The 14951-nt window shown below is 41.9% G+C and overlaps 1 protein-coding gene across 2 annotated transcripts in view; it reads right to left on the bottom strand.

Moving 5' to 3' along the window:
* Positions 1-14716, bottom strand: part of ska2 (spindle and kinetochore associated complex subunit 2) — a 36895-nt gene extending 22179 nt beyond the window's left edge. The window contains exons 1-3 of one of the 2 annotated variants that reach the window (XM_078224656.1): positions 14669-14701; positions 12606-12674; positions 4786-4812 (exon numbers count right to left, since the gene is read on the bottom strand). In XM_078224656.1, the coding sequence (XP_078080782.1) occupies positions 4786-4788 (3 nt within the window). In that variant the 5' untranslated portion in view covers positions 4789-4812; positions 12606-12674; positions 14669-14701. Of the gene's footprint in view, positions 1-4785; positions 4813-12605; positions 12675-14668 lie in introns of both variants that reach the window. The other variant, XM_078224655.1, reaches the window with a different exon arrangement.
* Between the last annotated feature and the right edge of the window lie 235 nt (positions 14717-14951).

The following is a 14951-nucleotide window of genomic DNA, read 5'->3' as shown; positions in this document are numbered from 1 at the left end:
CCATACAGCCTGCATCCTAGCGTGTAAAAAGGAATAAGAGGCTGCAGAGATAGTGGATACATTAGTTGCAATCTTCGAAAATTCCCTCGATTCTGGAAAGGTCCCAACAAACTGGAAAACTGCAAATATAACACCTATAATCAAGAAGGGCGGGGGAACAAAGCTGGAATCAAGAGGCCAGTTAGCTTAACATCTGTCATTGGGAAAATCATAGAATCCACAACTGAGGAGATAAGTATTAGGACATTTTTAAAACTTATGATATAATCAGAAAGAGTCAACATGGTGGTGTGAAAAGGGAAATAATGTTTGAAAAATGTACTAGAGTTGTTTAAAGATGGATGCATAACGAGGAACCAGTTCTGTAGTGCATTTGAGTTCCCAAAAGGCATTTAATAAGGTGCCACATACAAGATTATTGCACAAGGGGTGATATATGAGCACGGATAAAGGATTGACTAACAAAGAGGAAAGATAAATGGGTCATTTTCAAGTGAGTAAACTGTAACCAGTGTGATGCCTCAGGGTTTGGTGCTTAACTATGATCTATATTAATCACTGGGATGGAGGGAAGACTGTAGTGCAGTAACATTTGCCAATAACAGGTAGCAGGAGGATACAAAGAGTCTACAAAGTGATGTAGACAAGTGAGTGAGCAAAAAAATTTGTAAATTGAGTACAATGTGGGAAAATGTGAACTTGTCCACTTTGGCTGGAAGAATAAAAAAATCAGAATATTATTTAAATCAAGACACTGCAGTAAAGGAATCTCTGTGACTTTGCAAATGAATCACAAGTTAGCATGTATGTATGGCAAGTAATTAGGAAGAAGTTTAACAACACCAGGTTAAAGTCCAACAGGTTTATTTGGTAGCAAAAGCCACACAAGCGTTCGGAGCTCTAAGCCCCTTCTTCAGGTGAGTGGGAATTCTGTTCACAAACAGAGCTTATAAAGACACAGACTCAATTTACATGAATAATGGTTGGAATGCGAATACTTACAACTAATCAAGTCTTTAAGAAACAAAACAATGAGAGTGGAGAGAGCATTAAGACAGGCTAAAAAGATGTGTATTGTCTCCAGACAAGACAGCCAGTGAAACTCTGCAGGTCCACGCAACTGTGGGAGTTACAAATAGTGTGACATGAACCCAATATCCCGGTTGAGGCCGTCCTCGTGTGTGCGGAACTTGGCTATCAGTTTCTGCTCAGCGACTCTGCGCTGTCGTGTGTCACGAAGGCCACCTTGGAGAACGCTTACCCGAATATCAGAGGCCGAATGCCCGTGACCGCTGAAGTGCTCCCCAACAGGAAGAGAACAGTTTTGCCTGGTGATTGTCGAGCGGTGTTCATTCATCCGTTGTCGCAGCGTCTGCATAGTTTCCCCAATGTACCATGCCTCGGGACATCCTTTCTTGCAGCGTATCAGGTAGACAACGTTGGCCGAATTGCAAGAGTATGTACCGTGTACCTGGTGGATGGTGTTCTCACGTGAGATGATGGCATCTGTGAGATGAGATGATGGCATCTCATCTCACGTGAGAACACCATCCACCAGGTACACGGTACATACTCTTGCAATTCGGCCAACGTTGTCTACCTGATACGCTGCAAGAAAGGATGTCCCGAGGCATGGTACATTGGGGAAACTATGCAGACGCTGCGACAACGGATGAATGAACACCGCTCGACAATCACCAGGCAAGACTGTTCTCTTCCTGTTGGGGAGCACTTCAGCGGTCACGGGCATTCGGCCTCTGATATTCGGGTAAGCGTTCTCCAAGGCGGCCTTCGCGACACACGACAGCGCAGAGTCGCTGAGCAGAAACTGATAGCCAAGTTCCGCACACACGAGGACGGCCTCAACCGGGATATTGGGTTCATGTCACACTATTTGTAACTCCCACAGTTGCGTGGACCTGCAGAGTTTCACTGGCTGTCTTGTCTGGAGACAATACACATCTTTTTAGCCTGTCTTGATGCTCTCTCCACTCACATTGTTTTGTTTCTTAAAGACTTGATTAGTTGTAAGTATTCGCATTCCAACCATTATTCATGTAAATTGAGTCTGTGTCTTTATAAGCTCTGTTTGTGAACAGAATTCCCACTCACCTGAAGAAGGGGCTTAGAGCTCCGAAAGCTTGTGTGGCTTTTGCTACCAAATAAACCTGTTGGACTTTAACCTGGTGTTGTTAAACTTCTTACTGTGTTTACCCCAGTCCAACGCCGGCATCTCCACATCACAAGTAATTAGGAGGCAAATGAAATATTGGCCTCTTTGCAAGGGGTGAAGTATAAAAGTATTGAAGTCTTGCTACAGCTGTACAGGGCATTGTTGAGGCCACACACCCAGAGTACTGTGTACAGTTTGATATCCTTGAGGGATATACTTGCATTGGAAGCAGTTCAGAGAAGCTTCACTAGGTTGATTCTCAAGACAAACAGCTTTTCTTATAAGGAAAGGTTGAACAGATTGGGCCTATATTACAAGAATTATTGAAACATACAAAATTGAGGGGGTTCGACAGGGTAGATTGGAGGATGTTTCCTCTCACAAGGGAAATCTAGAACTTGCTTTAAAAAAAACTCCCCATGGAAACAGTGGAGGAGGAATTTCTTCAGAGTGTCATGAGTCTTTGAAATTCTCTATTCCAGAGAGCAGTGGAGGATGGAACATTGAATATATTCAAGGCTGAGCTAGACCGATTTTTCATCAGTAGGGGCTAAGGGTAATGGGGACAGGCAGAAAAGTGGAGTTAAGGCCACAATCCGATCAACCGCCATCTTAATCATAGGCAGAGCAGACTGTTCTTATTCTGGTCAACACGGTAGAGGCACAAAGTATAGGTCTTTGACATCATTCTCAAAATCCTCTGAACTAGTTGCTATAATGACACAAAAGAGTATAGTTCATGGTCCAGTACAGATTGTCCACTCTTACTAGCAGACAGACTAGCAAATTTGCCGCTGCAAAGATTACCCATTGCTCAATCTTGCTCTGTTGCTTATATTTAAGCAGAGCAATCTGTTACCGTATGGTAGTCTTAAAATTATATAAAGGCTGCAAGCTATATTGATGAGAAGATACCAAAAGCATTAAACACTTTTGTTTCAAGAACAGCAGTATTATGTTTTTATCTCTAGAGTGACAGTCTAGCTAACCGGAGAGAAAAGAGCCAGAAAAAAAAGACATTACACAGATTTAGCCATTACATGTCCTTTACGTGCAGGTCACTTCACTAAAGTACACATTACAGATCTGAATAAAAATCACTGCCCCTTCGTAAAAAGGAAAACACTGAACTAAACCAGTGTCAAAGATTCCCTCAAAAATCCAAATGAAGAACAAAGCTATCAGATTGTAGCTGTATTTGGTGATCTAGGTTGCAACAATGAACACCAAAATGATGGCGCAGTGAGCTATTGTGTACAGGAAGCATGCATGACATTTAGTGCATCAGCTCAAACTGCCTTATGGAAATAGGTGTGTTACAGGATAACTGCAATAGCATGGGTAGCCACGGTGTTAAATTTGAAGAATCCAGTCAGAAATCTTTTGAGTTTCTGATTTTAACCAGTTATACAGTGATATCCGGAGAGAAGAGAATTTTTATTAAATTAAATGGGACACACAGGAGATTGGGTCAATGGATACAGACAAATATTTTTTGACCCAAAGAAATGTATGAAATAGGTCAGCTGATAAGCCTAACTAGTCTCAGAGAGAAAAGGTGCAGAGTGCAACCTTTACATCAATCAGCATTCGCTCAAATAAACAGACTGCAAAATGCCACAAAACATATCTATTAAAAAAGGAATCTGAAACACAGAACAAGCTTTTGTGGAAACAGATATGATTTCACCACCAAGAAAAGGGTAAAAACACATAAGTTTATTTATTGCAATAAACAAGGTTAGGCGGGGGAACCAAATAGAAACATTACGCACAGGTTTGATACTTGTGTTTAGTGAATACGTCATGGGTGCATTAAACTTAGGACTGATCACGCAGATTAAGAAGGATAGAAATATTTTTCACAAAATGGTTATTAGGATATGGAATGTTTTACCAAAAGTGACATTAGAAACCAACCTTTTGGACAATAAAAAAATAAATAAAAAACTTGCTGAAAATATTGTTCCAGTGTCCCTTTAAACAATAATGGATATAGAATACTGCTATCCAATTACAAACAAAACAGCAATTTCATCTATGGTTGAAAACAGCATCCTGGAGTTTATATGCCACAATGTTTAAACTTTCTTTAAATATTTGTACAGGCCTTTATAGGCAAGGAAATGCTATTTCATAAAATTTGGACCTTTTCAGTACATGTGTACCCTATAGTTATGTAGCAACTATCTCAGTAAACACATTAAAAGATTGCAACATTTCTCTTTATCAACCCCCCATTCTTCATTAAAGGGCAGAAAGCTAGGTTTGAGCAACTGCTGATAATTCAGAATAATTTTGCTCTGAAAGTGAGCATAAGGCTGATATAGGAAGTTAGATTTATAAGCACGTTCTTCTGAAGAGACAGAGCACAATGTTGGCAGAGAGGAGGGAACTGTAGCTGGCTGTGCTATACTCAAACCTGCCAAGGCATTTCTACAGCACATTTCAGGACATCTCAAAACATCTTTCAGCCAATTTTTGAAGTGCAGTCACAGTTGTAAATAGGAAGGGCATCAGTCAATTTACGGACAGAAAATTCCACAAATAGCAATAAGATCATGAGCAAGTTTTATTTATTTTTTTAAAAAAGTGATGCAGGTGAGACTAACCATTGGATTATCTTCAGTTGCTGAATCCTGTGAAGAGAATAGCAGTCTCAAAGTGACAAATACAAACATGTAACTAATTCTAGAGAATCATAGAATGAACAGTGCACGAGGCCAATCAGCCCATCATGCCTTTGGTTAATGAATCCCACTCTGCTGTTCTTTCCTTAGCCCAGTAAATTTCACCCCTTCACACTTTTAAAATCAAAATTCTCTTTTTGAATGATACAATTAAATTTTCATTCACCAGCCAGCCAATCAGTATGTTCGACCCTTTCATGCACTAATTAATTACTGAGGAACATATCTCTGGTTTGAGCAAGTCTTGAACAGCCAAACAGTGCCGAAATCTTCCGCCCCCCCTTGCGGCTAGAATGTTCCAATGCCGCCGAGAGTGAATGGAGTTTTGGCTGGAACACCAAATTGTCCATTTATTCTCACAATGGGTCACGCCACGGATGAGACCAAAGAACCCCACCCAGTGTTTCTGTGATCAAAGAAATACATCAGATGGAAATCCAGATCTCGGGTATTAAAACAGGTAGAAAAACATTTGCAAAAGCAACAGCTCAACTTCTGGTCAGGAATCCCACCTGTTATGAAATTATTTTTCACTGATCACTTAAAAGGTATTGAACCCATTTCTGCTCAGAACTGCAAATACCCATTAAATCCAATTAAATTGTTGGAAATCACAGATTTAGTTACATCAGAAAGACTCGCTGCTACACAAATGTTACGGCTTCACTACAATTACAGATGGAAAGGCACCCAAAACTTTCCTGTACACTTCAGCTGCAGTCAAAGCACCAGGTAGGTAACTTTACCATTTAGCACATACAAAGTGTACAAATTTTAAAAACTGATTCTCTCCCCCACAAAGAAGAAACCCATCTCAATGTTATTATAAAATGATTTAAAAAAACTTAAAGAATCAAAAAGATTACCACCCCACCATTATTTACCAGTGCAACATACAGTACAATTTGGCCAATGACTTATTTTACACACTTATCACAGGTGCATGTTTCCTTATGGTATTCATATCACTGCACTCTGGAAGAAAAGGCACTCAATAGCCATTAAGTTTTAACAGAGATCTACTTTTTGCATAGCATTTTTAATAAAGTTCACACTGTTCCATTTCTGCACCTAACCATGCAGAATTCCAAGTGCTCTTCCCAGTATTTGAAAGACAGAAACAAAATCAAAAATAGCACTCCTGTTGTTTTTCCACATTCCTACCTTTAGCAAAATGAGTGACAACACTTGGTCCCAGATTACATAATTTTCATAAAAACACAAAACCTCGACTAGTAAATTATCCATGGTGCTGCTCATGACCAGTTGACGACTTCAAATCCTCGGCCAGTGGGTGATCTGAACTACCTTCAGATGCTTTGACAATACTATTGCACTGCTAGCTGTGAAACACAGTAGTGCAATAAAGTCAGAGCATCCATCAGTAGCAAGCCTGAAAATGTCTGCAGAACTTTCCCTACCCCAATGAATTGACCTGCAAAGCAAACAACCTTAAAATGCTAAATCATTTCACATATAATAACGACCTCAAGTACCTTCATTGACAAAAAGTATTATTTTTAGATATGATTTCTTTGACATTTAAAACATGATAATCACTCAGTTCTGATCATTCTTCCTGGAGTTAAGTTTTAAGTATCTAGTTTAAAAGTAGCGTTGTGTACTTTAAAATAATCTTCACTGCGAAGCATAATTCAAATCTCAAAATTACTGCTCATTGCTAGAATATCTCGAACATCCTATGTGTTGGGAGGTGGACATCAGATAGTTAAGATTTCTAGAAAGGATCTAATTAGACATTCAAGTCGAGAAAGGAAAGCTTTTTGCTGTTGCAAATTAATCCAAGACTAATTATATACTTTAGCTGTTCATGTACCACTTGACAAAAACAGAAATTTAAATTTATGAATTAGATTACCATCAACATGAAGTAACTAAGGGCCATTACCTTCTGTCTCACATAACGAATTTCTCCTCAGCTGCTGAACAAGATTAAGAACAGTATAACCTCAGTTGCCAGCTAAATGCACAAAATGACTGACTTATATATTGTTCCAGTAGCAAAATGTATAGCTGAGGGCTTCCACATCAGCTCCCACTGGTGTTCTGATCCGAGTCATCCCAATTCCTTTTCTATGCTATACACCCAACAGTCAAGTTTTACTACTTAAAAGTAGGAAAATGTTTCATACCAGCTTTTTACTTTGTGTTTTGTTCCATTAAACTGGATGAAACTTTACACCATACTTTTGCATTTCAAACTAAACTGCAAATATCTTTCACGAGTGAAGATGTTTTCAGAATCACAATTGTTACAGCCCAGGAGACTGCCTTTCAGCCCCAACACCTTCACCTGGCTCTCTGAATGAGCTACTTACCTAGTGCCATTTGCCCAGCTTATCCCAGTAATCCTGCACATTCTTCCTTGTCAGTAAAATGTCCTTCTGAAAGCCTTGATTGAAGCTACTTCCACTAGACTTTTAGGCAGATCCAAACCAAGAACATCCTGCTCCCGGCTTGTAACCCCCTGTGCAAAATCAGCTGGACAATGCTCTGAACACAAATCCAACCCATCAGTGGATAGCTGATGTTTCAGTACGCCACAAAAAGGGACTTGTGGCCCAAATTGAACATACTGTCTAGAATTATGACATACTATAAATCCGGGGATTCACATTTGCCGGACTGGGCCCAAGTTCAGTTTTATAACACAAAACTTCAATACACTGGGAAACCGCTTAGAAAAAAGGATACTGTTGTGGTGTAATTTTTGTTGTGCTGAATTGCAGTTAATCTTCCTAAACAAGGGGAAGCGATGACCAGTATTATCACTAGACTATTAATCCAGAAACTCAGCTAATGTTCTGGGGACCTGGGTTCGAATCCCACCACGGCAGGTGGTGGAATTTGGATTCAATAAAAAAATCTGGAACTAAGAATCCACTGATGACCATGAAACCATTGTCAATTATCGGAAAAATCTATCTGGTTCACTAATGTCCTTTAAGGAAGGAAAACTGCCATCCTTACCAGGTCTGGGAAGTGGTTGACTGCCAACTAGGGATGGGCAATAAATGCTGATCAGCCAATGACGCCCATGTCCCATGTATGAATTAAAAAACAGAACCCCTATAGTGCAGAAGCAGGCCATTCAGCCCATCAGGTCTGCGCCATCCCGCCGACAGATCATCCCATCCGACCCTATCCCCATAACCCAACTTCGCTAACCCCCTAACCACATTAAGGGGCAATTTAGCATGGCCAATCCACCTAACCTGTACATCTTTGGACTGTGGGAGGAAACCGGAGCACCCGGAGGAAAGTCACACAGACACAGGGAGAACGTACAAACTCCACACAGACATCCAAGGCCAAAATTGAACCCGGGTCCCTGGCACCAAGCGACAGCAGTGCTAACCACTGCACCACCGTACCGCCCTCAGAGCAATGCCTTGATTTCTTGCAAGGGTTTTCATTCTCAATAATCCATAGCATCACACATTCAAACATTTTTTTAAAAATAAAAACTAAATCGGTGAAGTTATAAAAACGTAGATTAATAATTGATTTCTAGCACCAGAATTTTTTCCTAAAACTATTTCACCATGAAAATGGTACCAATATTCATTAGTTCCAACTTACCCACCAAAAACATTTCCAGTGGTGAATCACCTGCTCTTCCGCAAGCAAGTCCTTTTGGGTGGGGCGGGAAAGATGCACCAAACTGTAGCCCCCCTATCTGCAACATTGAACTGGTCGCCAGCCAATGCCCTTTTAATATTGCACTGCTTTTTTTCTGTTATCACTAGTAGTACAACATAAAAAGGGCACTGGACGAACGGACAAAGGGCATCAGGTTCGACGGGGGAGAATTTCCACTGGACATCACAAACATCAAAGCTGGAAAATAAATCGACTTTAACCTGGTAAAACCTTCAGCCATCCGGGATGGGGGAGCAAAACCTTTTGAGCTATCTTCAAGTGTCAGCGAAGCACTATAGAACAGAACCACAATTGCAGCCCCCTTCACAGTACTCTATATGCATCCCCTACTTGTGTTGGAAGAACTTATTTTCAATTTTGAAAAGCACACACACAAACCAAGACAGAAGACCAAAAAAAAACTAGGCATACCAAAAAAAACACTATACATGAAGTTAGCACATGCAAATTTAATAAAATGCTCTTCTGACTGTATCTTAAACTTTATCTTTAACTTCTTAAAGGTGCTCAGTTTCATAGGCATGCCTCTCATTCATATTGCCTATTACTTGTTTGACAGCAACCATCAGCAGGCTACATGACTAGAGGGAGCACCGTTCCACCCTCCCACATGGCCTGGTCCTGGTCTAGAGTCTCTGAATCTTCTGCAGCAACCTCCATAGCTATCTCAGCTGTAACAAGGTAACTCAGCACAAACACACCAGGAAGACTCCATGCCTGGCTCAGCTCCTTGTTTGGACAGACTAGCCAAATCATTAATGGAGATAAATATTTTGGACATCTTGACAAATATATTGAGGCATTACATTGTTCCTTCGTTATAATCACAAATCTTACAGCATTTGTACTTTTTTTGTGCGTATTATACTCTCAATGAATTAAATCCATTAAGTAATGTTACATAATACACCTACAATCTTGTATTAGAATGTAGAGGGAAAACCGCAAGTATAGCACACGATTTAAAAAAGGCCATGGAAAACCATTTACCCTTTCCACACAGCATACGGTCCAATGTATATTTTAACAATGGCAGCAGAATTCATCATTAACTTCGACCCAGTGATCCAAAACAGGTGGTCTATTAATGCTTCACTGATCATGACTCAGCGATACATTTCTTTATAAAAAGCCTGTTTAAAAAAACACATTGATCTAGGGATATAGGCCAGTACGTGGGTAGAACTCTCCCGCTCACTGAATAGTTCCCTGGGAGCTTTTGCCACAAGGCAACAAGGCCACAGCCAAACAATTAGCAAGTCAACACTGGATGTATCAATTTCTGATGAAAGTATCAATAATCAAAATCTTGGCATTATTTACTGTTTTCAGAATTCTAAAGAATTCAGTGGCCTTTAGCCAAAGTTGTGTTTACACTGAAAACATGAAAGGTCTCACTCTGTCTTTCAACCCAAAAGTCATTGGAAAGCTTGTTCTTTACAAAGCAATATTAGAATGGAAATACAATTGTCTCTCAAGACATTAGCATTAAGGGGAGGATTGTACCATTTCAAATAGATTCAACAGGATTAACAAAAGGAAAAGGTCATCTTATTTTTAAATTGATCTTAGGCTGTTGCTTTAAGAGCAAGAATCTTGGTCTCACACTGATCTGCATGTTTTTTTAATTTTTCCTTTTAATCTCACCTCACGTAACTACAGTTGAGGTTCAGGTTACAAATTATCATTCTCACCCATGCTGCGCATCCAAAGATCCTACTGCTCTTCCTACATACAAATCAAGCAATGGACTTTTCCTATCTAGAGAGTGAACAGTTTCAAATGGAAATGATTGGTTGCAGTGTTAGAGGGCATTTTGCTCCTGGGTCCTGACATCTATTGCAATGGGTGTGTATTTTTAAATAAGATTTTCCTCAAAATCAAGAAATGTTCGACAAAGCTGCTGAAGCAACAATTAAATTTTATAGCCATTTCTCATTACAGTTTTCATTTATTAAATTCATTAAAGCACTTTACAGGGCAGTTTTTAATAAAACAATGTCCTAACAACTTAAAGCACTTGCAATATTTTGTCAATGAATAACTAAAATAGAAATTCCGTTTCAGTTAAAATAATCAAGAGTTTCCCTGTTGAAATGCATGCTCCAAAAAAAACTTAATACAACACTACAATATTGCAAATCCATGCTTCCAAAATTTAATGAAACAACATTTCAGACTTATACAAATGCATTTTCAAAAACACACCAGTTCTGCAAGTGCTTTATTGGTATTAATTAAAAAGACAGAAGTCTGTAGGTAATTGCCCCATGAAGGCAAGGAATGGATATCAGGAGCTGTGCATTGGCTTATTTTCCTCTCCAGCACGGTTACCTGTGTTCCAGGATTGATTCTTGGTCCCCCCCCCCTATTTCTCATCTACATGCTGCAAACCTCAGTGATGGCATCCAAAAGCCCAACATCAGCTTTCACAAGCACGCTGACGATGTTCTACATCACCACCACTATTCTCGACTTCTCCACTGTCTCCAAATATCAGATTGTTTATAGAACATCCAGTATTGGATGACTAGATATTTCCACCACTTAATTATCGGAAAGATTGAAGCCATTGTTTTTGGTCCCTGCCACAAACTATGACCCCTTCCTGACAACTTGGAGGGCGAACCAGACTGTACCCTTTGTTCTAGTGTCAGCATTCGGACTGCCCATTTTTACCTGAGCCTCCTGACTAACCCGCCTTAGCTCACCAACTATTGAAATCATCTTCGGTGCCTTTTATTAACCTTGAGAATGGACTATTCCAGCACACTCCTGGTTGGCCTACCACATTCTACCCTCAAACTCAAGGTTACGCAAACTTCTGGTCCTGATCACACTAAGTCCCATTCACCCAACAAACCCACTGTGTGCTGATTCACATTGGTTCTCGTTTAAGCCATATTTCAATTTTAAAATGTTCATCCTTATTTTCAAAATCCTACATGACCTCCGCATTTCCTATCTGTAATCACCTCAAGAACGCCTTGTTCTTATATAGCATAGTTCACACCGACCAGATGCCTCAAAAGCATATTTACAGCCAAATAGCATTTTTGCACAGCAAGGTCCCACAAACAGCAATGCGGTGATGACCAGTTAAGATGTTTTGCTAACGTTGATTGAGAAATAAATATTGATCACAAAATCAGGAATAAGTCCCCACTCTTTTTCAAGATGAGGTGTCACACGACACCAGGTTATAGTCCAACAGGTTTATTTGAAATCACAAGCTTTCGGAGCGCTGCTCCTTTGTCAGGTGAAGGAGAGCGAAGGACCTAATGAACCTGACGAAGGAGCAGCGCTCCAAAAACTTGTGATTTCAAATAAACCTGTTGGACTATAACCTGGTGTTGTGTGACCTCTGATCTTGTTCATCCCAGTCCAACACCTCCACACCTTGATTTAATATCTCGCCGAAAAGATGCATAACTGCACTCGTCTAATCTTGGACATCCCTGATTTTATTTCTAATTTGTATCAATGCCTTCAGCTGCCTAGGCCCCAAGCCCCAGAATCTCTTCGCTATACCTCTCCACCTGTCTCTCCCTCCTTTAAGACTCTCTTTAAAACGTACCTCGTTGATCAAGCTTTTGGTCCTTTACTCTAAAACTGCCGTACATGGTTCAGTGTCAAATTCTGACTTATAATGCTCCCGTGAGGCATCGTAGAACATTACACTAAAGGCACAAGCTGTTGTGATAATCTAGAAAGGGAGGAGTCAAAGTGCATGCTCATCCATTTCTACAAGTAGCACTTCTTCAAAACAAGCATATCACCCTAGCTAGATATTGTCAACCTGCAAAAGCATCATGCATTTATGTACAGCCATTTTTAACCTTGAAACTACAGTTGTGTTAATATTAATTTTTGCAAAACATGCAAGTTTTCCTCAACAAATAACTTAAATGGTAGCAACATGCGTCCAAACCCGCACCTCCCCCCCCACCCCGTACAACGGACAGTGGCTCTTACTTGTACCCTTTCCTCTTCCCCCGCCGAACGCACAATTTGAGTTCAACAGTACTGATAAAAAAAGCGAATAAAGAACCACAGACCTCATAACTTCATCCTCAATTGCAAAATTAATGTCCAAGATGTCCCAGTTTCAGCTCTGCCCAAGACAGCTGTTGAACATGGCATATATTTATATATATGAGACCCAACAGACTTGAGTGTAGAACCAAACGGAATCACCGGTCTGAGTACTGCACAACTGAAAAATGTTTGACAAGGAACACGATCACACTTGGTGTGGATACCTGGATAGGACATGCTGTATAGTTCGGGCAATGTTGGCAGTGGGTCTAAATGTCAGCATCTGCCTTACCTTACAAGTCAGGTATACCCCCTCCCGCTTCAACCCTTGTCCCCAAACTCCTGCTGGTGTTGTTTTGTGAATTGTGAAGCCGAAGAGGACAAGACGAGCCAACATTGCATTTGTCCAAAACTGATGGCTCCATTCAAACTCCTGAAGTTCAAATGCTTCACGCCTCATGTAACTGGGTGAAGAAAATGGCTGAATTGTTGGTGCAGTGCAGGGGGATGGGTAACTGGCTGAAAAAAATGTTCAGTTATTGGGGCAGTTCCGGAGGGATGGGTAACTGGGTGAAGAAAATGGCGAATCGTTGGTGCAGTTCAGAGGGATGGGTACAATTGATTCAATGGAAGGGGGAAAAAAAAGTTGCAGACAGTGAAATGCCGTTTAAATCACACAAGCACTACAATCTGGCCTCAGGGGGGTGCACACACACTATGGGGAGGGGGTGAAGGAGGAGAATTGCTGTCGGACCAATAAGACACACACTCTTTTGTTAATATAAAAGCAAAATACTGCGGACGCTGGAATCTGAAACAGAAAATGCTGGAAAATCTCAGCAGGTCTGACAGCATCTGTGGAGAGAGAATAGAGCCAACGTTTCGAGTCGGGATGACCCTTCACTAGAGCCAAGACTTGAAACATTGGCTCTGTTCTTTCTCCACGCAGCGGTTAGCACTGCGCCAGGGACCTGGGTTCAATTCCCCGCTTGGGTCACTGTCTGTGCGGAATTTACACATTCTCCCCATGTCTCTGTGGGTTCCCTCCGGGTGCTCCGGTTTCCTCCCACAGTCCGAAAGACGTGCTGGTTAGGGTGCATTGACCGTGCTAAATTCTCTCTCAGTGTACCCGAACAGGCGTCAGAGTGTGGCGACTAGGGGATTTTCACAGTGACCTCATTGCAGTGTGAATGTAAGCCTACTTGTGACACTGATTTTAAAACATTTTTTAAAAAGACGCTGCCAGACTTGTTGAGATTTTTTTCCAGCATTTTCCTATTTTGGTCACTCTTTCTTTAATCAGTTTGGTGAACAAAAAAAAATGAAAAATAAAAAGTGTAGCAAACCCCCCCCCAAAAAAAGGGGGGAAAAGAGGCAAGCTGAGGAAATGATTAATGTGGTGGACATTTTAAATGCAGGCGGCGGGGATTGTGACAGAAAATGCTGGAGAATCTGGGATTGTGAGGCGAAAGCTGTCAACTGGAGGCGATTGGCGGTTAGCGGGGGAGCGCGCGCTGGGGATGGGCCGGGGGCGCGCACGGCGCGACGTGGCCCCACCCTCCCGGCGCCCACAAGCAGCTGCTTCCCCCTCACGGCCAGGTGCGTGCGCGCCCCCGCGCGACGGAGGCGGCGGCGAGCGAAAGAGACGGGCGCGAGCATCGATCAGCGCCGGGAACGCCCCAGCCGCCCCCTCCCCCCACCCGCACCATTCACCTCAGAATCGCACCCGAACCCGCAATCAAACTCCCCCCTCCCCACCTCAGACAGAGAGAGTATTCCGCTCGATAAAGGAGACAGGGAAGCTCGAAGCTGCCGCTCTCCGGCGGTGCTGGGGAGGGAGAAGAAAAAATCCCCGCTCCCGCCATTTTCGCAGCCAGTTACCCGGATGCAAATCAGGACGGGGCTTTCAAACAAATTAAAGTTTTAACCGAAAAAAACCGCCGATCGCGCGCGCGCGGCATTTTTTAAACTTTTTTCCCGCGACCACCAGGTTTTACTCTACCCAATGCGATAGGTTTCTCCCCCTGCAAACCCGTCCCCGCCGTCAAATAATTTTTTTTATTTTTTTTAAAAAACCTCTTACCATCGCTTCCAGCTTGTTGACCGCGGCCTCCATATTGAATAGTTTACATTCCGAAGGCAAACCGATAAAGGCCCCTGCCCTAGGATGAGACAGCGGCGCTGATTGGACGCTCGCCGCATGGGATCGGCGTTCCCATTGGAACGGGTGGCGGGTCTCCCTCTGATTGGATCAACCGTCCGCCCTTCGCGGCTGTTTGTCAGGGAGCATCCGATTGGACGGCAGCGGCACGCACGGCCGCCGTTTGATTGGACAGTAGGAATACGGGCGACGTCCCATTGGACTA

Source organism: Mustelus asterias, chromosome 12 (genome assembly GCF_964213995.1).
Source record: "Mustelus asterias chromosome 12, sMusAst1.hap1.1, whole genome shotgun sequence".
NCBI lineage: Eukaryota > Metazoa > Chordata > Chondrichthyes > Carcharhiniformes > Triakidae > Mustelus > Mustelus asterias.
The sequence above is the reverse complement of the archived record's forward strand: the minus strand, read 5'-3'. Positions and strand labels throughout refer to the sequence as shown.